This window comes from Oncorhynchus clarkii, chromosome 16 (genome assembly GCF_045791955.1).
Source record: "Oncorhynchus clarkii lewisi isolate Uvic-CL-2024 chromosome 16, UVic_Ocla_1.0, whole genome shotgun sequence".
In the NCBI taxonomy this organism is placed as follows: Eukaryota; Metazoa; Chordata; class Actinopteri; order Salmoniformes; family Salmonidae; genus Oncorhynchus; species Oncorhynchus clarkii.
This window is the reverse complement of record NC_092162.1, coordinates 21,894,748-21,919,441: the sequence shown is the minus strand read 5'-3', so window position 1 is coordinate 21,919,441 and position 24,694 is coordinate 21,894,748. Positions and strand designations below refer to the sequence as shown.

Genomic DNA, 24,694 nt, shown 5'->3' with positions numbered 1-24,694 from the left:
AGAAAGGTACCACATTTTTTTTGCTACATTGAAGGTCCCCAAGAACACAGCGGCCTCCATCATTCTTAAATTTAAGTAGTTTGGAACCACCAACACTCTTCCTAGGGATGGCCGCCAGGCCAAATTGAGCAATGGAGAAGGGCCTTGGTCAGGCAGGTGACCAAGAACCTGATGGTCTTTCTGACAGAGCTCCAGAGTTCCTCTGTGGAGATGGGAGAATCTTCCAGAAGGACAACCTTCTCGGCAGCACTCCACCAATCAGGCCTTTGTGGTAGAATGGCCAGACGGAAGCCACTCCTTAGTAAAAGGCACATGACAGCCCGATTGGACTTTGCCAAACGGCACTTAAAGACTCTCAGACCATGAGAAACAAGATTCTCTGGTCTGATGAAACCAAGATAGAACTCTTTGCTTGTATGCCAAGCATCACATTTGGAGGAAACCTGGCACCATCCCTATTGTGAAGCATGGTTTTGAAGGCAGCATCATGCTGCGGCAGGGACTGGGAGACTAGTCAGGATCAAGGGAAAGTTGAACGGAGCAGAATTAAGAGAGATCCTTGAAAATCTGCTCCAGAGTGCTCAGATCCTCAGACTGGGGCGAAGGTTCACCTTCCAACAGGACAACGACCCTAAGCACAGTCAAAACAACACAGGAATGGCTTTGGGACAAGTCTCTGAATGCCCTTGAGTGGCCTACCCAGAGTCCAGACTTGAACCCGATCTAACATCTCTGTAGAAACCTGAAAATATCTGTGCAGCAATGCTCCCCATCCAACCTGGCAGATCTTGAGAGGATCTACAGAGAAGAATGGAAACTCCCCAAATACAGGTGTGCCAAGCATATAGCGCCATACAGAAGAAGACTCAAGGGCTGTAATTGCTGCCAAAGGTACTTAAACAAAGTACCGAGTAAATGGTCTGAATACTTATGAAAATGTAATATTTCCGTTTTTTCATTTGTATAAGTTTGCAAAAAACGGTCAACGCAATAGTCCGGGTAGCCATTTGATTAACTGTTCAGCAGTCTTATGGCTTGGGGGTAGATGCTGTTCAGGTGCCTTTTTGTCCCAGACTTGGCGTTCCGCTAATGCTTGCCGTGCAGTAGCAGAATGTACATTGTATGGCTTGGGTGGCTAAGGTCTTCAAACATTTTTGGGGCCTTCCTCTGAAACCACCTGGCATAGAGGTCCTGGATGGCAGGGAGCTCGACCCCAGTGTAGAGGTTTTAATGGGTCCCATTCCGAAATGGACCTGGGGCTTTCCCACTTGAACCCAATATGCATAAATTCGACCTGTTCCAAATGGACCCGAGGACATCCAGATCCATTCTGTATAGACGTCATTTTAATTCATTTTAATTCCAGCTTCCATTGATTAGATATCCAACTTTTACCACACACGGAGGAAGGCTCTATGACTGTAGCCTATTACTGCTTTGATGACTCATGATTGGCCAACCACAAGCTACACGCGCCATGCTCCACTCTCGTGAAAAGCAAGAGTAGCAGCATAAATAATAACATTTCTCTCTCTCTACTGCAGCAGTCACATTTGGATCTGTATAGGCCCTTCCAGGCAAGTCAATTAAAATTACACATACCCGAGACCCGTAACAATCATATCAAATCCAACCCAGACCTGTGACATTATTTCGAATTCTGCATCTGGACCCACTCCGTTACCAGTGGATCTGTGAAGACCTCTACCCCAGTGATGTACTGAGATGTCCGCACCAACCTTTGTAGCGCCTTGTGATTGAGGGCGGTGTCGTTTTCATACCAAGTGGTGATGCAGCCAGTCAAGATGCTCTCAATGGTGCATCTGTAAAACTTTTTGAGGGTCTGAGGGGACTGCCAAAAGGCGCTGTTGTGCATTTTTCATGACTGTGCTGGTGGGACAGGACCATGTTAAGTCCTTAGTGATATGGACACCGAGGAACTTGAAGCTCTCGACCCGCTCCACCACAGCCCTGTCAATGTGGAAGGGGTGTGCTCACCCCTCTGTTTCCTGTAGTCCACAATCAGCTCTTTTGTCTTGTCGATGTTGAGGGAGAGGTTGTTGTCCTGGCACCACACTGCCAGGTCTCTGACCTTCTTCCTATAGGCTGTCTCATCGTCGACGGGGATCAGGCCTACTACCGTTGTGTCTTCAGAAAACTTGATGATGGTGTTGCAGGCATGCGTGGCCACACAGTCGTGGGTGAACAGGGAGTACAGGAGGTATCTGGGATGATGGTGTTGATGTGACCAGCCTTTCAAAGCATTTCATGGTTACAGATGTGAGTGCTACAGGACAATAGTCATTTAGGTGGGTTGCCTTTGAGTTCTTAGGAACAGAGACAATGGTGGTCTGTTTGAAACATGTTGGGATTACAGACTGGGACAAGGAGATGTTTTAAAAATGTCCGTGAAGACACTTGCCAGCTGGTCTATGTATGCTCTGAGAATGAGCCCTGGTATTCCGTCTGGCCTACCAGCCTTGCGAGTGTTAATCTGTTTAAAAGTCTTACACACATCTGCCAAGGAGAGAAAGATCACACAGTTGTCCGGTACAGCACGGGTGCTCATTCTTGGCTCAGTGTTGTTTGCCTCAAAGCGAGTATAGAAGGCATTCAGCTCGAATGGGAGGTTTGCGTCACTGGGCAACTCACGGCTGGAATTCCCTTTGTTGTCCACAATAGTCCGCAAACCCTTCCAGATCCGACAAGCATCTTAGCCGGTGTAGTAGGATTCTATCTTAGTCCTATATTGATTTTTTTTCCATGTTTGAGAGAGAGTGTTCATGTCTGTATACTGTTCCTTTGAAAATGTATTGCTCTAGCATTTAGCCCGGCGAGGATACTGCCTGTAATTCATGGATTCTGGTTAGGATATGTATGTACGGTTGCTGTGGGGACGATGTCGTTGATGCACTTATTGATGAAGCCCTTGACTGATGTGGTAAACTCCTCAATGCTATCGGATGAATCACTGAACATATTCCAGTCTGTGCTAGTGAAGCCGTCTTGTAGCTTAGCATTTGATTCGTCGAACCACTTCTGTACTGAGCATGTCACTGGTACTTCCTGTTTGAGTTTTTGCTTGTAAACAGGAAGCAGGAGGATGGAGCCTCCAAAGAGAGGGCAAGGGAGGGTCTTGTATGCTCGTTGAGTGCCTGCTTAGTGCCATTCTCATTTTGTGGTGGAATGTCGACAGCAGTGATGATTAGAGATGAAAACTCTCTTGGTAGATAAAAAGGTACGCAATTTACCATAAGGTATTCTAATTCAGGTGAGCAAAAGCTTGAAGCAGCACAACAGTTGTTGTTTACAAGGAGGAACACCCCTCCCCCTTTGGTTTTGCCTGAGTCTGCTGTCTAGGCGCAACGAGGCATGGAGAAACACTTGAATTTTATGTCCATATCACCCGTCAGCCAAATTTCTGAAAAGGATAGAATATTGCAACTATTCACGTCCCATTGGTAGGAAACTCAAAAAACGAAGCTCATCCATCTTGTTCTCAAGTCGACCATCTCCGTCAGCACCATCTCAACCAGTTCTTATTGTAAACTGACATTATGATGTAATTTCAATTAGCCTTACCCGTTGGGTTGCCACAACCACGAAGACATACATTGAAATGCAAGATGCTTCTAATCACAGATAGCCACAGCCGTAAGGTACTGTACCTGTCTGTCTGATTCTCTGGCAGGGGAATGTGGCAGTCGGGGGGTGGAATGTCCAGAGCTGGGGGGTGAAGGGGAGGCCAGGGTGGAGGAGGTGAGGGAGGGGGTCATGTAGCCCCTCCCCACGCTGTCCCTGCCCCCACCCAGTGAGGAGGGGGGGAGAAGAGAGGAGTCCAGGGCCACGCTGCTCACCCGGCTCTCGATCTCCTCCGCCCTCAGCTCAGTGCTCTCCTTCTCCTCCTGGATCAGCCTGAGAGGAGATGGGGAAAGAGAGAGTAAAAGAGAAAGGGGAGGAGAGGAAGAGAGATGAGACGGAGGAAGCAAGTGGAGGTCAGTGGAAAAGTAAGGAAAGGAGAAGAGAGAGGGAGAAAACAGAGCGAGAGGAGTTAAGGAGAGGAGAGGGTACAAAAAGAGTGAACATAACTCACGTTTATCATTTTACTCCTAAACTGAGGATAGCCGCAATGAGATGAGGAATAAATGTTTGTGGTATCAAAATCAAATCAAATCAAATTGTATTTGTCACATGCGCCGAATACAACATGTGTAGACCTTACTGTGAAATGCTTACTTACAAGCCCTTAACCAATAATGCAGTTCAATATATAGAGGTAAGAAAATATTTACTAAATAAACCAAGTGAAAAAATGTATAATAATCTAACCAAAATGTAACACAATAAAAATTACATAACAATAACGAGGCTATATACATACAGGGGGTACCGGTACCGAGTCAATGTGCAGGGTTAGTTGAGGTCATTTGTAAAGTTTTGTCGTGCCCTCTTCACAACTGTCTTGGTGTGTTTGGACCATGATAGTTCGTTGGTGATGTGGACACCTTAATAATGTGCTTGTGGAATAAACCTCTGGATTGAGTAAAGCATAGGAGGTGTGAGTCTTTCTTTCTGTATCTGCGGTATTCACTCCTGGTTTGGACAAAGCAAAGGCAGAGGTAAATTTTAGATATGTGTTTTTGTATGTGGAATTGACCTCAGGATCACCCATTGAATGGGAACAGAAGATATTTCATATGTGGCAAAAGGGTTTTTATTGTGATTTGCTGTTAACCGGCCCCTTTGCTGTGTGAACCTAACTCATGTTAGGTTGCCTCTGATTATCTGAACGGGCGCACCTGCTTGGATCCCCTTGTAACGAGGGAAGGATACACCTTTCTCTCTCTCTCCTCCCGCACTCGTTACAGCATCAAACGCTACCGCAACAGCCACAGCCTGTTAGCTACCAGTCTAACAGAACCAGTGACGAAGCAAGCACGGACGAGAGGCAGACGGAAAGAAGCAGATGGAAAGAAGCAGATGGTGGGCACGTGTACCACGCTCACTGGGAGTTCGACAGGGTCCATCGACTACTGGGAATCTGGTGAGCTTGTCCAAACATTGTGTGTGTTGAAGTGTGGAGGCGAACATAATTGAGGAAGACGAGGCCAGGAATTGCTGTGGTAGCTTACTAGTAGATGGTGGTGGAATTACTGGTGTGTGTGTGCTTGTGTGTTCTTGACTAGTGGATCGAGTTTGGGCTCTAGATTGAGTTATTATTGTAATTATGTCCCGTCGTTTTGGCACCCCCTATTTTGATTTGGTTTAGTCCTTCACTTCGCTATTGTTCCTGATGATTTAACATAGACTGACAGACAGAGTTATTCAGTGATTCAGACGTCAAACTGTCGCCAGTTATGTCTTGCAGTTCTTATGAGAACGGATGTCGTCAGCCTATTTTTCAAAGTCGTTCGCAGAGAAGCAGGAGGGTGGGCAAGGAGGTGGAAGATGAAGGAGTGGGGAGAAAGTGGAGGGCAAGGAGGTGGAAGATTGAGGAGGGAGGAGAAAGTGGAGAAGAGTTTCCCAGGCTTGGGTGCAGATGCTTGAAATGTAGAGTGTTAGAAAGTGGCTTTAGCAGCGGATACAGAGGAAGAGAAGGTAGAGAGGAGGGAGTTGGGAGGATGATAGGTCCTTCGGAAGTTTAATTTTACTCCATTTCCACTCAGCTGCCCGAAGCCCTGTTCTGTAAGCACGCAGTGATGACCATCTGGGTAAGGGCTGAGTGGGTAGGGTTGGAGGAAATAAAGTCGTGATCAGAGATATGGGGGGGGGGGGGGGTTACAGCGAGATCAGTAAGAGAACAGCTTCTAGTGAAGATGAGGTCAAGCGTATTGCCTGCCTTGTGAGTGAGAGGTGGCTGGAAAGGGTGAGGTCAAAAGAGGACAGGAGTGGAAAGAAATAAACTGAAGTGAGGCGTCGGGAGGTTAATGTCACCCATTACAATGAGTTGTGAGCCATCATCGGGAAAGGAGCTTATCAAGGTGTCAATCTCATTGAGGAACTCTCCAAGGGCACCTGGTGGGCGATAGATGACAACAATGTTAAGCTTGAGTGGACAAGTGACAGTGACAGCATGGAATTCAAATGAGAGGATGGACAGATGAGAGAGGAAGAGAAAATCTCCACTTAGGAGAAATGAGTAGCCCTGTGCCACCACCCTGACGACCAGATGCCCTCGAACTATGAGAGAACACGTTAACGACGAGAGAGCAGCTGGAGTCGCAGTGTTCTCTGGGGAAACCCATGTCACAGTCGGGGACAAAAAGTGTCGGGACTGAAGGGCAACGTGGGCCGAGATGAACTCAGCCTTATTGGCCGTAGATCGGCAGTTCCAGACGCTACCAGCGACCCAGAATTCCATATGGGTTGTGCGTGCAGGTACACTAAACTAGAAGGGTTGCAGGAATAGGGTGGGGAGACGTCTGTAAAAACCTGCAGGGTGAGGAGTGAACTGGGATGGGAAACACACACATCCTTGCCAAAGCTACAAAATGAGATCATCAGAAAATAACTTGTTAAGATACTCAAGTGAGAGAGTAGTGTGATTGACTGGTTAGGCAGAGCTCCCCAGGCTCTGGTTTGAACCTGGAGTGGCGTACACTACTTTTCTTTACCGCCTCACAAATCTTCTTTGGTATTTCTGAGGCATTTGTAGGTGTGTTAAGACCTCAAAAACCCATTATTCCTGTTCGCGGTGTAGCTGAATACTTACTTGATCTCCTTGTTGATGGCCTCCAGTTGCTCTTGCAGCATGATGGCAAGAGTCTGCACGTCCGTCTGTCCGCTGGGCGAGAGCAGCTCCGAGCCAAACAGGGTCTCCCTGTCGTCCTCGTCATCTGAGCAGCCCCCGTCGACTCCCCCCTCGAACCCGGGACCCAGCATGTTGCCACTGTCCCACTCTCCATACTGTCGAGAGACCGGGGAGGAGAGAGAGAGAGAAACAAGAGAGAGGAGGGAGACAGAAAGAAAGGAAGTATGAAAGAATTAAGGGAAAGGGGAAAAAGTAGAGATGATTAAATGAAAGGTTGCCTCGTCTTGTTTTTCCTACAGGCAGTCCAACATGACTTGGAATGCTGTTAGCTACTTTAATCCTCGCGTATAAAGTCACAGCACAAACAAAATGGCCCCCATGTGTAGGAGTGACAGGTCACTCAGTCAATCACAAATAATGAAAACACATTAGGCACCACCCAGGGAGCTAGCCTGGTTCTATACTGTACGTTGTGGGACAGGAGTTAGGAGTTGAAACCCTGATGAAGACAGCATAGCTGTCGAAACGTTGGTATTTATATATATTTTTTGCATTGGAGCCATAAGTGTGCACCATTTCTTTTGTTTTCTTTTCGCAGGTTGGCTATAGCCCTTACAGTATGGAACCAGGCCACCAGGGAGCTACAGTCCTGTAGGTAGTCAATGAGATCCTCACCTTGTTGTTGTCATCCCTGGGGGGAGCCCATCGGCCGCGGTGTGCCCTCCGGACCACCACGCCACTGGAGGAGCTGCCGTAGCCGGCTGGGAGGGAGCCACCACCCTGGGGGTAACGGAGCTCTGAGGCACTCCCTGGAAGAGATCTTCGAAAAAGGGTGGAGGGAAGTGAGCTCACGTTGCTCGTCCTACAGAGTTTGTGAGATTTTATGAGATGAGAAAATAAAATTGCTTTATTCGTTATAGCACTTTTTTTTAAAATGTATTGCCGCCATTTCCTGAATAAAATTAACTTTTTGAATGAAAAAATATTTCAAATATTCAAACAAATTGAGTTATTGTGACATTTGATCCTTAATCACAACAATGGTTTATTCGTTACATTCACTACATTAGAAAAAAATCTAATTCTACATCAACTGGCAGAAAGTGAGAATAACAACGTAAACTTAAAATCAACTCTTTGTCCTGTTCGTCTCTTTGCTAAATATTTTTGAAAAAACATTTAGAAAGTCTATTTTACGAAGAGTAAAGTGTTAGTTTTCCCTCGAAAGATAGAACAAATGTGTTAATTAGATGCGTTTATAAAAAAAATTATGTATTTATAAATACCCTTGAAGCTCCATTGTGGCTAACCTGGAATAGGAAGAGCCAGGCCTGCCCCTCAGTTGATCCAGCTCCAGCTGAATCCTCTCCAGCTCAGCTATGAGCTGGTCCTAGGAGAGAGAGACAGGAGCAGAGTACAGTACAGGATTACATAATATCACAGTAAAGAAAAGTTTCAACTTTTTTTTACATGCATCAATTGCCCTATTAAAAGAACACAACAAAGCCCGGATACAGAAGCAGGCAAGAATAACTAAAAGAACAGACAGAACTAATTGATCACAAAAGTCTAGGTCTCAAAACACTGTTGTCAGTGCAGAGCAGTGTGACTGGTCTCCGGTTCTTGCAGCGAAACACATAAACCCTTGCGATGATAAAGAGGAAGTTGCATATCGAGACTAGGGAGTACTCAGAAAAATGAGGTGGTTCAACAAGGGTTCTTCGAAGATCCTCAACGTTCTTACTCCATTTCCACTCAACCTTAGGGTTTTTGGCACTGACGATTGCCCCCAAAAGGTTCTTCCATGAACCCCATAGGAGGCGGGGTTCCTCGAGGGACCTCCTTAGTTGGTGGGGGTTCTTGCAGGAAACTACAAGCTTTCCCAAGCTTTAAACATCCCAAGCAGCACTGTGCAAGCAATAATATTGAAATGGAAGGAGTATCAGACCACTGCAAATCTACCAAGACCTGGCCGTCCCTCTAAACTTTCAGCTCATACAAGGAGAAGACTGATCAGAGATGCAGCCAAGAGGCCCATGATCACTCTGGATGAACTGCAGAGATCTACAGCTGAGGTGGGAGACTCTGTCCATAGGACAACAATCAGTCGCATATTGCACAAATCTGGCCTTTATGGAAGAGTGGCAAGAAGAAAGCCATTTCTTAAAGATATCCATAAAAAGTGTCGTTTAAAATTTGCCACAAGCCACCTGGGAGACACACAAAACATGTGGAAGAAGGTGCTCTGGTCAGATGAAACCAAAATTGAACTTTTTGGCAACAATGCAAAACGTTATGTTTGGCGTAAAAGCAACACAGCTCATCACCCTGAACACATCATCCCCACTGTCAAACATGGTGGTGGCAGCATCATGGTTTGGGCCTGCTTTTCTTCAGCAGGGACAGGGAAGATGGTTAAAATTGATGGGAAGATGGATGGAGCCAAATACAGGACCATTCTGGAAGAAAACCTGATGGAGTCTGCAAAAGACCTGAGACTGGGACGGAGATTTGTCTTCCAACAAGACAATGATCCAAAACATAAAGCAAAATCTACAATGGAATGGTTCAAAAATAAACATATCCAGGTGTTAGAATGGCCAAGTCAAAGTCCAGACCTGAATCCAATCGAGAATCTGTGGAAAGAACTGAAAACTGCTGTTCACAAATGCTCTCCATCCAACCTCACTGAGCTCGAGCTGTTTTGCAAGGAGGAATGGGAAAAAATGTCAGTCTCTCGATGTGCAAAACTGATAGAGACATACCCCAAGCGACTTACAGCTGTAATCGCAGCAAAAGGTTGCGCTACAAAGTATTAACTTAAGGGGGCTGAATAATTTTGCACGCCCAATTTTTCAGTTTTTGATTTGTTAAAAAAGTTTGAAATATCCAATAAATGTCGTTCCACTTCATGATTGTGTCCCACTTGTTGTTGATTCTTCACAAAAAATACAGTTTTACATCTTTATGTTTGAAGCCTGAAATGTGGCAAAAGGTCGCAAAGTTCAAGGGGGCCGAATACTTTCGCAAGGCACTGTAACTGCCCAACTGAAACATTTGGATTTGAAAGACAGCAGGTGCAGACACTCAACTAAAAAATGTTAAAGATCGCCTCAATTTAAGGTACGTTTTGTCCCTTGTATGATCTAAATTCATACTGTTTTATGATACCATTTATCTTTTCATATTTGTGCAAATCTTTCTAAAATGGACAGAATCCAGTGGATATCAATCAAGCAAAAAGGTATGAATATGTAGGCTATAACAATATGTTGAAGGCTAGCTGTGTTGGGTGGCTAACTGCTCACTTTTGTGTCTGTGTCTGCAGGTAGAAGAGGCGGCATACATAGGTATGTCAATTGGTATTGGTACGTCATGTAGATCCCCTTTACCATCCTCCTCCCTTGCCTCTTCAATGAATATCCCATCGGCCTTTACATTATGGACACGGTGTGGGTATGAAAACCCATTATCAGAACAGTTTTCATCGTTCACATTCACCACAAACACCAAGTTACGAACGCTGTCGAGTGCATGTTTTGGTTAATCTGTATAATTACAACATTTTTGGATTCACAGACTTCACCCTCCCTAAACCTCCGATGAATATAACAGGAAACCTGTTCGATCAACATGCACTGCAAATTCATTCTGGCTATGGATACGGAGAACATCAACACATTAGCGTCAACACGCCAGATTAAATACCCATTGGACTTGGGGCTCTGCTGGGAGTTTACCTCATATTTCATATTTGAATTCCGCTTTGCCACTAAAATCAAAATAAACGCTGAGAACTAAAACATTGTGTTATTGTTGTGCGTATTGTTATTATTTATAATAGTTCAAAGGGGTAGTTCAAATATTAACCCCAAAAAGATTCCTCAAAAGGTTCATTGAGTATCCATTAAAAGGAAGAACTTATAGGGGTCCCCCCCACAGTTTCAATTTGAACAACTCCCAAAGGATACTCCAGGAACCGTTTTCTTTTTAGAGTGAGCATAAACTACCTACCCTATTATTCCAAAAAGGGTTTGCAAAAGTCAGTGTATAGCCGTAAAAAAGGCAGTCCAAAGTCTTCCTGACAGTTTTAAGTCGGTATAAAGTACAGCTGATGTGCTCATCACATGTATACACAGATGTAAAGTACAGAAAAAACATACATAATGAAACCTGACCCGACTGGATACAATAAGGGGAAGACATGTACCTTGTTCGCTAGCAGATCATCTTGGATTTTCTTCATGTTTGCGAGCTCCTCTGACAGGGAATTCTAAATGAGGGGAGGAGTGATTGTGCCAAGTTGACTCATGTTTGCTGTTGATTACGTTGATTTAAATGAAAAAAAAGACTTACTGAGCATTAATGGTAATTTTAGCTTAACTTAGCGTATGGTTAACAAAGCTTTTAGAGCACCTTCTCCTCGAGGGCAGCCATTCTCTCTTTGAGGTGAAGCTGCAGTCTCTCGTTGGACTCGGACAGTAGCTTGTCCACCGTGTCCGAGAGGCGTTTGTTGTGTTCGTCGTTCATTTTCTCTCTCTGCCTTGCCTGAAACATAGACAAAAGGACACAGTCAAGGTAGAAAACAGATGTGAAGGAGAAAAATAATAAAAAAAGCAGAACCAACTGTTTGGTTTCGGGTAGCAATAAGAGTTCAAACAGTTGACAAAGACAGGATTTGGTTTCAACTGGCCAAAACGGAGGGTACAGAACACAATGTAACACTTCACCACTTATAGCCGGCATAATGCGTCGCAACTTGTCAGAATCCCGCATGAGACTTAGTAAAAGGCAAGTGTACAAACAAACAGAGCATTATTACCCTCTGCAATGCCTGATTTTTCTCTTCAAGTTGTGCCTCCATCTGTCGTAGTCGCTCCTCAAAGTTCCCATGGCGCTCCTCTGCCTATAAAAGAGAAGCGAGAGGAAGTGTCTGTACATGGGATCAAACATAAACTCAGACTAACACATTGAAAGATAGATTGGCTGCCAATAAGAGGACAACTCAGGTCATACAGACGGAGAGACGGAAACACGGGAGAAACACGGGAGAAACACGGGAGAAACACGGGAGAAACACGGGAGAAACACGGGAGAAACACGGGAGAAACACGGGAGAAACACGGGAGAAACACGGGAGAAACACGGGAGAAACACGGGAGACCGACAGAAACTGAAACAGAGACGGACGCGTTCAGGTAGAATGTGGAAAAGAGACGGATGGACAAATCAAACAGACAGTTCCGATCCACACTTGAAAACAGGATCGAGACCGCGAACGCACACGACAGTACCTTGTTGAGGGCAGCCACTCTCTGGGCGAGCTGGGCCTCGATCTCGGGCAGTGTCTCGGCCCTCTGCAGGGTCTGCTGGAGCTTCTGCTTGGCGTCATCCAGACGCTCCTGGAGCTGCCTGTTCTTCTCCTCACTCTGACAACACACAGGAAGAGAGGAGGGAAGAGAGCGGATGAAGTCTGAGATATTCTGATACGCTGTACTAAAATCCAAGTCTGAGTCCGAGGGCCATTTTTCGGCACCCGGATTAAGCCTTGCCCTGGACTAACACACGCTTTCAATGGAGATTCTCCTTTCAGAATGATTTACCTGTCCAAGATACATCTAGATCCAGGAAATTGGCCATACGAATCAGGCTCTAAGTATTAAAAGACGTTACTCTGGATATAACCTATCCATTTGTACAGGGTTACTGTACATCTATGTAAGCCACGCTCGTAGTCGTTCGTTAACCAATTACCTGTCTGTGCAGTGACTCCTTGCTGGCCAGCTCATTCTCCAGCTTGTCTTTGACGTCATGTAGAGAGGTTGCTTCCCTCTGAGCACTGAGGTACCTGCAAACGACATGGACACATTGTTAGCAGGGGGGGGGGGGTAATGCAGCATTGTAAACGCAAAAGCTATTTGGCACGAAAGGAACGTAAACGCTTTTCACCAATATAAAGGCACCTAAATGATGTTTAAGTGCATTTATGCTCCACTACATCCCTGACCATTAGTTATGAACTTCCACTCCTCACAGCATGGAGAGACACAAGCCAACTCTTGCAGTGCGCTGTGACAATTGAAAATACCCAAACAAGTGAGATGAAACGGCGAGATAAAGAGGTAAGCTGCGAGGTACAGGTGTTGGTGACACCTTGGTGACAACTTTTCCGATAACGAGGAAAACACCTGGTGGTTTGGCACCATAGTCCCGGGTGTTAGAAATCGTGTTAAAAAGAGGGTTACCTGCGCTCTAATGTAGTGATCCTCTCCTCCATATCCTCCCTTTGGCACAGAGCCTGAATGATGCAGAGACATAGCGAAGCATGTTTAAAACATCCAAAGAAACACATCAATTATACATGGCACACTGTACCACTCCGAACAGCATCAAATGGCAACCTAAACATCTAACAGGGGAATGTGCACATTCAGAATTGACTACTGATTGACTATTCATTATCACATGTGTTCCGTCATTGTATACGTGCACAGGTCCTCTTGTCTATCTTGTCACTTACGGTTCTTCTTTGGTTTTCTATCCAAGAGGTACAACTTTAGTATAGATCACAATATAGGCACGCATGTGTAATATAAGTAGCTAAATAGGCCTTTATTATGTATTATAAACCATTTACTATTAAAGTAGCAATCTGGGATTGGTACAGCCATTTGTTTGGACTGAAATGAATAGCCATGAATAGACTCATAAATGCCTTATTTCCCCAAATTCATACGAGGCATTCCAATGCTCTGTGCTTTGAGATATTTGCTTTGGATGAACATAGTGGGATGGAACAGTCGCTGGAACAGAGAGGCCCGGGAGCTGATAGAATCTAAGTCAGGTGTGGGCAAACTACTGCCCGCGGATCGCATCTGGCCCGCCAGCCAATTTTTGTTATTTTGTTTTTTGGGGGGGAAATGATTATTTTGTGTGAAATAAATGCTCCAGGCTACATTTGAACATCTAAGTACAACAAACAAACTAAGTAGAGAGTATGTAGACATGATAATGGGCATATTTACTTTGTAAATAACTTCCTTATTTCTGGCCTGTAAATCAATTTTGACAAAGAAACCTGCCCCCTCCCTCCCTTAGTAGAATTTCATAATCCCGATGTGGCCCTCTAGCCAAAAGGTTTGCCCACCCCTGATCTAAGGCCTTGGCCAAGAACAGATTGGCCTGACATACCTCCTTCACATCCCTCTGGAGCTTCTGATTGGCCTCCTCCGACTTCGTCACTTCCCTCCTGGCGGCTGCAAGCTGTTCCTCTATTTCCCCAACCTGACGTGACACGAGGAAGAGCAATACGATGGTTAAGGGACAATAAGGGACCGTAACAGAACAGAGGGCCTTCATGAGTGAAGACGTGAAGCACTGGTTTGGGCAGAGGCAGGTTTATGTTAGCTACATAGAAAAAGACTGTCATGCACTGTGTGGTTTTTGCAGAACAGATGCAATGCTATGACTGTCCACAAGAGGGAAGAGGAGAACTGGTTTTAACAATCTTCATACAACCCCCAACCCAAATCTATTTTTCTTTATCGCTCTTCTCTCTCTTTCACCCTTGTTCTCTATCTCACTCTCTCTCACACACACACTATTCTTGGGAATGGTTCATAACGGTATAGGCTAGATTATGGTTCATTATAAACTAGGCAATGCATACATATACCGTTACATGTAGGGCAGGCTACTCTCTCTCTCTCTCTCTCTCTCTCTCTCTCTCTCTCTCTCTCTCTCTCTCTCTCTCTCTCTCTCTCTCAAACCAACCTGTCGACACATAAGGGCCAATCTTTCTTTCAGCTGGGAGAGCTCGGCTCTCTGCCGCTCTATCTCCGTTTCTCTCTGTCTGTCGATCTCACCGTCGTCCAATCCAGAGGAGGGTCCATTGGGTAGGCGCTGTTGTCGCCGGGGAGATGGCATCGAGAAAGGAGAGCGATGGGGAACAAGATGAATTAGACCCATCATCAGACGGTTGACGATCAAAGAGACAGACTAAAGAAGAAAACGGCATCATAACGCCAATTATCTGCTAACGTGCTGCTGTTAACTTTAGGACACTAACAAACACAAACACTGGAAACGACGTGCATGAATCCCCCCCTTACGTCTTTCCCGCCGTCCAACCCTTGTTGTCGTCTTTTAATTTGGTCTCTTAAAGAGATCACCTGCAAGAGAGGTAAATGGTGAGCAAAATATATTGAATGCATTTTCTTATTATCGTGATATGGAGCATTAACGTGCTCTACTAAAACATGTGTATCCCGTATGGCTTTTACCTCTTGAGCAGACGCTTGTAGTTGATCCTCCAAAAGGGTCACTCTCTCAAGGGCCACACGGAGTCGCTCTCGAACCTTATGGGCCGAAAAATAAGAAATGACTGAGAAACGCTGAGAAACGTGTTTGTATGGATCTTTTCCATCAAAGCAACAAACAAAAAAAAGCGACTGTTGAGAGAAAGCTACAGTAGCTGCTTATGAGTTGGGATGGAGACCCCAAAATGGCAGCCTGGTCGCCCACCTTCTCATCCAAAGCCTTGTGGTGCTCAAACAGGGACTTGAGGGCCTTGAGGACCTCCACTTCACTGGAGACCCCCGCCGGGGACTGGGCCTGCCTTTTCACCACCGTCATCCTCAGACTGCGCTCGTGACGAGACACAAGACACTCCAGGTGCTCTAGTAGCAACTGCGGGAGGAGAGAGAGATAAAGTGATTGAGGTAGAAGAAGAGAGAGAAAGAGAGAGAGAGGCAGAGGAGTAAGAGATGCAAGGATGGAGATGGAGAGAGAGGCAAAGTAAAAGGGGAGAAAGAGAAAGGAGAGGAAAAAGAAAGAAAAGGGAGGAGAGAGAAGGTAAGAGAGGTGGGGGAGGAGAGGGAGAGAGACAAGGAAAGGTGGCAGAAAGACCGAGTAAGATTGTTTAGAGGAAGCAGAGAGGGTTGGAAGAGCATAAGGTAGCAGAAAGAGAAGGGGGAGAAACATGTGGAGAAAAAAGGAGGGAAGGAGAAAATGTGAAGGTGAGTACTAGGGAGGAGAAGAACGAGTATGTCGAAGTCGATGCCACAACTATGATGTGTGAGAAAGAACAAACACAACTGCTGTGAGAGTGCTAGTCAGTAAAATGGCCGATAAACATCTTACACGTGTGTTGTTTCTCTCCGCCTTGAGCTCAGCAATCTCCTCTTCCCTCTCCAGTAGCTGCTCCCGGCAAACATTCAGCTCCTTAGTCAGCACAGCAAACTCCTGCACAGCCCCCAAGCAACATAACATTCATGAACAATATGGGTGACCTGTAACATGCTCACATGCACACAATCAAAGTAGATGCAAAATGACAGGAAATATACTTTGACTTGCAAGGTGTGCAACCAACTCTGTTAACACTCACTCACACACACACACACACACACACACACACACACACACACACACACACACACACACACACACACACACACACACACACACACACACACGCACACACACACGCGCGCGCACAATCAGTCTCAGGCTCGTAACCTCCTCTGTGAACTGGCCTTCAAGGATTATGTCACTGTGTTACACAATGATACTGCACTGAAATGCAATGGAGAGGCGAGAGACACTCACAGCATTGACGTGTCACTTACAGTGCAAAACTGGAAACACACTGTCAACAACAGCATTGCCATCACAAGGTAATATAACATGCAACCATTGTTTAATTATTCCTTATGATCACAAGCCTTCCCGGTAAAAAAACATGATCTCAATTACTTGGAGGGGGAGAAAAACACCAACAACTTCAGCTTCATTTTGTAGGCACGAGGTTTAGAACCTTTGTTGTTGAGGCACAAGAACCACTTGACTACCTTTAGACTAGAGGACTGCAACGCAAAGCCACAGTAACAGTTGCATTCGAAATGCAAATCGGAGATAAGAGAAGGGGGAGTATACAGATGGTGACACAGTAGGACCGTTGGCGCTCGGCCTTCTGGGATTGGTCCTTGTTTGGGTTAAAGCTCTGAATTTCACTTGGCATCTCTTCTCATTTCTTTTTTCATTCCATCTCTCTCTTATTCTCGCTCTCTGACTGTATGGTCATTGGATAGGCCATGGGCTCCATTCATTAGCACTCCTATTGAAAGAGTAAACATACAAACTTACCCTTTATCACATGGTCCAAGTAGGTTGGTCGTGTGCCATGTATACTGTACAGTTCACATACGTTTGTTTGTTTATTGTACGGAATGTGTGCTGTGTACTTATATATGAAACGTATTAGCTCCAATCTCAAATCACAGAACGGTGTTGGGGTACTGTTCCACAATCTAGTTTTCACAATCAGCTGTGTGTGTGCCCAGGTAGGGGATGGGTTAACAAAGATACGTTTCATCGAACCTGATTTAAATCTGATCTTTTTGAGGGAGCATATACCCACTGATGAAGATTAGCCCTCCACCTACGGTGGCCATGAAGGTCAATCTAATGGAAAATATGAATATAGTACTACTGTCTAATTCCCTATTAAGCTATTGCCAATAACTGTATGGTTATGACCGTGCTAAAAACAAAAAACTAAAAAATCCCTCACTCTGAGATGAACAATTGCTAAAAGAAAATGCTGAAACAACCAAGGGAGCAAAAAGACAAAAAGGGAACACAAGCACAAATCCTCTCCATGTGAAAGCACAATACTAGTGTGGCTATTCTAAAAAGGCAGTAGTAGAATGAATTGATGTCCCTGTCTACAGCCTATAGTTATTTCTCTACGTGGTGGATGTAGCACACTGATCTGTCACTACAGGGACTTCTTTCGAGCCAGCTTGGCTCTGCAACTGACACATACACACGCACGTACGAACACACTCACACACACATGCGGTCGCACACACGCACGCACCACACACACGCGCACACACAGCGCACACACACACACACATAAGAACACACACACACACACACACACACACACACACACACACACACACACTTAGACATGCCCATCACACCTAGACATGCCCATCACACCCACATTGTCACATGAACATATACTGACAGTACCCACACTCATACACCGATGTACTATACACAACCCCCTGTACTAGGCCTGGGTGATATACCGTTTATACCGTATACCGGGATATTTCAAAATACTGACGGGGTTGGTGGGTGCGTGCTACGCCACTGCTTCTAACCATAAGTTAAGTATACCTATAAGCAATCGAAGATGTAATAAATGATATCCAGCTCAGGCCTCCAGCTATGCATTCGGTTTGCTAACTTGCTAGCTAAGTGGCTAGATGTCAAGATCAAGCTTCTTGGTTACAGCAGATACATTCAATCTCCTCCTAGATCAAGATCCCTAATGTTTTTTTTATTTTTTATTTTTTTAAAGCGCCCCTTGTGTGCAAATTCGGTAATACATGGTACAGAAACGATATGACGGTATGAAAATCTGGATATCGCCCAACTGTACCCCATACACACCCAAACACAACTGCACCACACACACACACAAGCACACACACTATACTGTACCTGTGGCAGGGCGATGGACAGCTGTCTCGAGAGGGAGTCCTTCTCGTGGCCCAGCTCTCTGAGGCGTAGCTGGGCCGTCCCAAGGCTGTCTTGGGTCTCCCTCAGGCTCTCCAACAGCCTCTCCCTCTCGGTCAGCATGTTGACCATCAGGGATTCCAGGTTCCCTGTGCTGCCTCCCTCGTCACCCCCGCCCCTGGATTCCCCTCGGCCACCGTAGCCCCCTCCCCCCATGGCCCCACCAGGGCCTCCAATCCCAGCCCCAACCCCAGGAGAGGAGGGGCCTCCTCCTCGCCCGTCCTCCGAAATGGTGGGCATCACCTCACACATCATCATGAGACTGGAGAGAGTGTGGTGGGCTCCAGGAGAAAACGTCTATGTTAGGAGTGCTTGTTTACGCAAAAGCCCTGTGTGCAGGGGTTCCGTAGGTCAAAGTGCGTGTACGTGTGATTCGTGGACAGAATGTCAATCTGTTACCTCACTTGCATGCGAGCTTCTGTTTGAGCCTGTTAATCTCATCACTGAGATGACAGTGTTAAAAAGAGAAATCGTTGCTTTTTTTCTTCGTCAAAAATAGCTTTCAACCAGTCGTGTTCAACGCTTCCTCTTCACTCTCTCTAATTTTATCTATTGCCTTACTTATTTTCTCCAAAACAACACCAACAAATAGGCCTAGTGGATTTTTCTTTCTCACAGCTTTTTCTTACTATGCAACAATCTGAGTTTTGTTTACCATGATGGAACTATGTGATCTTGAAGGACCAAAGCAGTAAGAAAGTATCTATGGGAAACTGGGCTGTGGTTTGAATCTAGGATTGGCTGAAGGTGAGGAAGGGGAGGGGCCACAGGAGAGGAAGGCCCACCTTCCGACTCGGTCCACTGGTTGGGTCTTCACAGCACCGGGAGAGATAGCTGAAAGAAATGAAGATAGACGAAGTGTCACACTAGGCCCACCTTAGTTAACACACTGTATACAACAACATAGAAGTTAGGCCAATACTACTACTGTAAGACAATGGCACAAACAGAAACATTGTACTGCAACTCTTTGTAAGTGTAGACAGATAATAACCCGAAATATGCAATTTAATGTACAGGGCATGGGTCGTGTTCAGCAGGGCTGTAACAAATCTCTTCGTGGTCTGAGGAGGAGTAGGAAATATCGGACCAATATGCAGCGTGGTAAGTGTTCCTCATCATTTATTTGACTGAACGCACAAAACAAAATAACAAAGTGAAATGGAAGAAACTAAACAGTTCTGTAAGGTGACATACACTAAACAGAAAACAATCACCCACAACTCAAAATGGGAAAAACAGGCTACCTAAGTATGGTTCTCAATCCGAGACAACGATTGACAGCTGCCTCTGATTGGGAACCATACCAGGCCAAACACAGAGATACAAACATAGAAATCACAACATAGAATGCCCACCCCAACTCACGCTCTGACCAAACTAAAACAGAGACATAAAAAAGGTACTAAGGTCAGGACGTGACAGTACCCTCCCCCCAAAGGTGCGGACTCCGGCCGCAAAACCTAAACCCATAGGGGAGGGTCTGGGTGGGCATCTGTCCGCGGGGGCGGCTCTTGCGCGGGACGTGGACCGCACTCCACCATAGTCTTGGCCCACTGAAGTGGCGCCTTTGGAGCGGCGACCCTCGACCTCGGACGGGGGACCCTTGCAGCGGGCCCCGAATAGACGGGAGACTCCGGCAGTGCCGGACAGGCGGGAGACTCCGGCTGTGCCGGAGTGAAGGGCGACTCTGGCGGTGCCGGAGTGAAGGGCGGCTTTGGCAGCTCTGGAGTGAAGGGCGGCTCTGGCAGCTCCTGACTGAAGGGCGGCTTTGGCAGCTCCGGAGTGAAGGGCGGCTCTGGCAGCTCCTGACTGACGGGCGGCTCTGGCAGCTCCTGACAGACTGGAGAACCTGGAGGGAGGAGACGGAGAGACAGCCTGGTGCGTGGGGCTGCCACAGGACCCACCAGGCTGGGGAGACCTACAGGAGGCCTGGTGCGTGGAGGAGGCACCGGATGGACCGGGCTGGGGAGGAGCACTGGAGATCTGGTGCGCAGCCTTGGCACCACTCCTCCAGGCTGGATGACCACTTTAGCCCGGACCCTCCAGAGTGCAGGCACAGGTTGAACCGGGCTGTGGGTGAGCACTGGAGATCTGGTGCTTACCACTTGCACCTCTCCCTTAGGCTCAATGCCCACATTCGCCCGGCACGGGCGGAGGTCAGGCATAGGGCGCACTGCACCCTCCCAGCGCCCCGGGGACACAGCACGCAGCGCCGGCGCAGGATACCCTGGGCCGAAATGGCGTACCGGAGAACAAACACGCTGGGCCGGCACAATACTCCCTGGCTGGATGCCCACTCTCGCATGGCACTTGCGAGGGGCTGGGATGTAGCGCACCGGGCTAAGAACGCGCACTGGAGACACTGTGCGCTTGACCGCATAACACGGTGCCTGACCAGTACTACGCCCGCCACGGTAAGCACGGGGAGTTGGCTCAGGTGTCCAACCTGACTCTACCACACTCCCCGTGTGCCCCTCGTGCCTGTTGCGCTGCCATGCTAACTTCTCATATCGCCGCCGCTCGGCTTTAGCTGCCTCCAGCTCTTCCCTGGGGCGGCGATATTCCCCAGCCTGTGCCCAGGGTCCCGTACCGTCCAAAATCTCCTCCCAAATCCAGGAGTCCAGAACCCTCTGCTCCAGGTTACCACGCTGCTTGGTCCTTTTTGGTGGGTGAGTCTGTAACGAATCTCTTCGTGGTCTGAGGAGGAGTAGGAAATATCGGACCAATATGCAGCGTGGTAAGTGTTCCTCATAATTTATTTGACTGAACGCACAAAACAAAATAACAAAGTGAAATGGAAGAAACTAAACAGTTCTGTAAGGTGACATACACTAAACAGAAAACAATCACCCACAACTCAAAATGGGAAAAACAGGCTACCTAAGTATGGTTCTCAATCAGAGACAACGATCGACAGCTGCCTCTGATTGGGAACCATACCAGGCCAAACACAGAGATACAAACATAGAAAATACAAGATAGAATGCCAACCCCAGCTCACGCCCTGACCAAACTAAAACAGAGACATAAAAAAGGAACTAAGGTCAGGACGTGACAAGGGCAAATGTTTTAAATGATTTGCAATGGAAAACAAAACAAACGGTGTTCTTATTGGACAAGTTCAGGTGGCACCTCCCCATTTCAAAATGTTTTCTTCCTACTGAACATGGCCCTGTTATTGACAACATGCAGGAATGGCCCAAACACCTCAGGCTCAAGGAAGTGCGTGTTATACGTGTTAGTGTATTCTCTGTGATGAACTGAGCCAAAACAAGACCGGAAGTCACCAAGCCTGGTCCTGGAAAGCTGCAAAGTTTTTTTTCTCTGTTTCATCGTATATATAATAAACACACAAGTATGGAAAACCAGGTGCCAAATGACAATGAAAAATATTTTGGTTTCCAGCGAGATAGTCTTTCAACAAATTTGAATGGAACTGAAAGGGAGAAGAGCCATTGAAACTAAATGTGGTAGGGGGTGAACCGTTGAACGTTCTTGACTTTTGATTCCCTTAAATTTATTCTCAATCTTTCTGTATTATGAAATGTAAATGTGATGTAAGGTATTGTATTGATGTTAATCCACCGTTTTTTTTATCCCAAAATGATCTAAATTAAGATTTTAAATAAATAAATAATCAAATATAGTCCATTAAATATGAAATAAATGAGTGTTCAGGCTTTTTGTGACCACACGAACTGTGCCTTGCGAAAGTATTCGGCCCCCTTGAACTTTGCGACCTTTTGCCACATTTCAGGCTTCAAACATAAAGATATAAAACTGTATTTTTTGTGAAGAATCAACAACAAGTGGGACACAATCATGAAGTGGAACGACATTTATTGGATATGTCAAACTTTTTTAACAAATCAAAAACTGAACAATTGGGCGTGCAAAATTATTCAGCCCCTTTACTTTCAGTGCAGCAAACTCTCTCCAGATGTTCAGTGAGGATCTCTGAATGATCCAATGTTGACCTAAATGACTAATGATGATAAATACAATCCACCTGTGTGTAATCAAGTCTCCGTATAAATGCATCTGCACTGTGATAGTCTCAGAGGTCCGTTAAAAGCGCAGAGAGCATCATGAAGAACAAGGAACACACCAGGCAGGTCCGAGATACTGTTGTGAAGAAGTTTAAAGCCGGATTTGGATACAAAAAGATTTCACAAGCTTTAAACATCCCAAGGAGCACTGTGCAAGCGATAATATTGAAATGGAAGGAGTATCAGACCACTGCAAATCTACCAAGACCTGGCCGTCCCTCTAAACTTTCAGCTCATACAAGGAGAAGACTGATCAGAGATGCAGCCAAGAGGCCCATGATCACTCTGGATGAACTGCAGAGATCTACAGCTGAAGTGGGAGACTCTGTCCATAGGACAACAATCAGTCGTATATTGCACAAATCTGGCCTTTATGGAAGAGTGGCAAGAAGAAAGCCATTTCTTAAAGATATCCATAAAAAGTGTTGTTTAAAGTTTGCCACAAGCCACCTGGGAGACACACCAAACATGTGGAAGAAGGTGCTCTGGTCAGATGAAACCAAAATTGAACTTTTTGGCAACAATGCAAAACATTACGTTTGGCGTAAAAGCAACACAGCTCATCACTCTGAACACACCACCCCCACTGTCAAACATGGTGGTGGCAGCATCATGGTTTGGGCCTGCTTTTCTTCAGCAGGGACAGGGAAGATGGTTAAAATTGATGGGAAGATGGATGGAGCCAAATACAGGACCATTCTGGAAGAAAACCTGATGGAGTCTGCAAAAGACCTGAGACTGGGACGGAGATTTGTCTTCCAACAAGACAATGATCCAAAACATAAAGCAAAATCTACAATGGAATGGTTCAAAAATAAACATATCCAGGTGTTAGAATGGCCAAGTCAAAGTCCAGACCTGAATCCAATCGAGAATCTGTGGAAAGAACTGAAAACTGCTGTTCACAAATGCTCTCCATCCAACCTCACTGAGCTCGAGCTGTTTTGCAAGGAGGAATGGGAAAAAAATTCAGTCTCTCAATGTGCAAAACTGATAGAGACATACCCCAAGCGACTTACAGCTGTAATCGCAGCAAAAGGTGGCGCTACAAAGTATTAACTTAAGGGGGCTGAATAATTTTGCACGCCCAATTTTTCAGTTTTTGATTTGTTAAAAAAGTTTGAAATATCCAATAAATGTCACCCCACTTCACGATTGTGTCCCACTTGTTGTTGATTCTTCACAAAAAAATACAGTTTTATATCTTTATGTTTGAAGCCTGAAATGTGGCAAAAGGTCGCAAAGTTCAAGGGGGCCGACATGCATGCACTGTATGTAACGTAATCTAAAGGCAGTTCCAGAACCTCGCCTCTCCAGACCGGGGAGCACGCCGGCACATGCTGGTTCAGTAGCCTTTTTGAGAGAAACTAGTACTGGTACAGTAACAACAATGGGCTGTCCGGGAAGACTACAACTCCCAGACTACAACTTCAAGCTTATTTCTCACACCTGTCCAGTTGGAGATAGGGCAAGTCAGGCCATCAGAACCATGAGTCAGTCTGGGTATCCACTTTAGCCAGCATTCCCTCCATGACCTGCCAGGAGGGTGATGTCTGGCTAACTGTAACCCACCCAGCACCTATTGCACCTGAGTTACTGCTGCTGCTATATCAGCCTCTTCCATCTCATCCGGGAGTGCTGAGGAGGACCACCAAGGCCCTCTGTCATGCAGTAGTCTCCAACCCTGGTCCCGGAGAGCTACTGGATGTGCAGGCTTTTGTTCCAGCCCAGCAATGATTCAGCTCTGAGGTAGAGGAACGTAGTGATGCCCAGTGCACTGCCTGTAAAAGGGACTAGAGAGACAGACTATAGAGATGGATATTTACGGTGACACATTGATAAGCAATGTAGAACACTACCATAAGCTCAAAGCACAAACAGACTGGACAACCAGGCATATTGCCCTTTGCCCTTTAGCCTCTGCACTTCAGGACCAGTACTAGACATGTCCCAAGCCAGGCTCCTCCGCAAAACATCATCCCAATAATAATGTAGAGGTACTTTCCTTATATTTGTGCGGTAGGCTATTCAAACATGCTAATGGCAATACAAATAGCTGACACGAGGATACAAAGGCGACAAACCAGCTCACGTTATTATATAGAGTCAAAGACAGTTGGGCTTCTGATAATATTTCCATCATTTTGTATAGCAAGAGAAGGACAATAGGGCCAACTGCTTTCAGGCATACTCGGCTTATGAAAGCTAGTTGGTCATCTAGCACCATTGTCTTTTATGCGCCTGACACACTGACTAATATGTCACGTGGACTAATATCATCAAAGAGTTACTAAAT

At 45.9% G+C, this 24,694-nt stretch overlaps 1 protein-coding gene across 2 annotated transcripts in view; it reads right to left on the bottom strand.

The window, feature by feature from the left end:
* The window catches only part of LOC139368184 (liprin-alpha-3-like), a 39,627-nt gene extending 20,454 nt beyond the window's left edge, over positions 1-19,173 (bottom strand). For both annotated transcript variants that reach the window (XM_071106816.1, XM_071106817.1), the window contains exons 1-17: positions 18,272-19,173; positions 15,893-15,994; positions 15,275-15,439; positions 15,034-15,108; positions 14,863-14,922; positions 14,525-14,653; positions 13,943-14,035; positions 12,997-13,049; positions 12,506-12,599; positions 12,046-12,180; positions 11,574-11,657; positions 11,168-11,299; positions 10,962-11,024; positions 8,038-8,141; positions 7,427-7,571; positions 6,713-6,906; positions 3,669-3,915 (exon numbers count right to left, since the gene is read on the bottom strand). In XM_071106816.1, the coding sequence (XP_070962917.1) occupies positions 3,669-3,915; positions 6,713-6,906; positions 7,427-7,571; positions 8,038-8,141; positions 10,962-11,024; positions 11,168-11,299; positions 11,574-11,657; positions 12,046-12,180; positions 12,506-12,599; positions 12,997-13,049; positions 13,943-14,035; positions 14,525-14,653; positions 14,863-14,922; positions 15,034-15,108; positions 15,275-15,439; positions 15,893-15,994; positions 18,272-18,604 (2,208 nt within the window). In that variant the 5' untranslated portion in view covers positions 18,605-19,173. The remainder of the gene's footprint in view (positions 1-3,668; positions 3,916-6,712; positions 6,907-7,426; positions 7,572-8,037; positions 8,142-10,961; positions 11,025-11,167; positions 11,300-11,573; positions 11,658-12,045; positions 12,181-12,505; positions 12,600-12,996; positions 13,050-13,942; positions 14,036-14,524; positions 14,654-14,862; positions 14,923-15,033; positions 15,109-15,274; positions 15,440-15,892; positions 15,995-18,271) is intronic.
* Between the last annotated feature and the right edge of the window lie 5,521 nt (positions 19,174-24,694).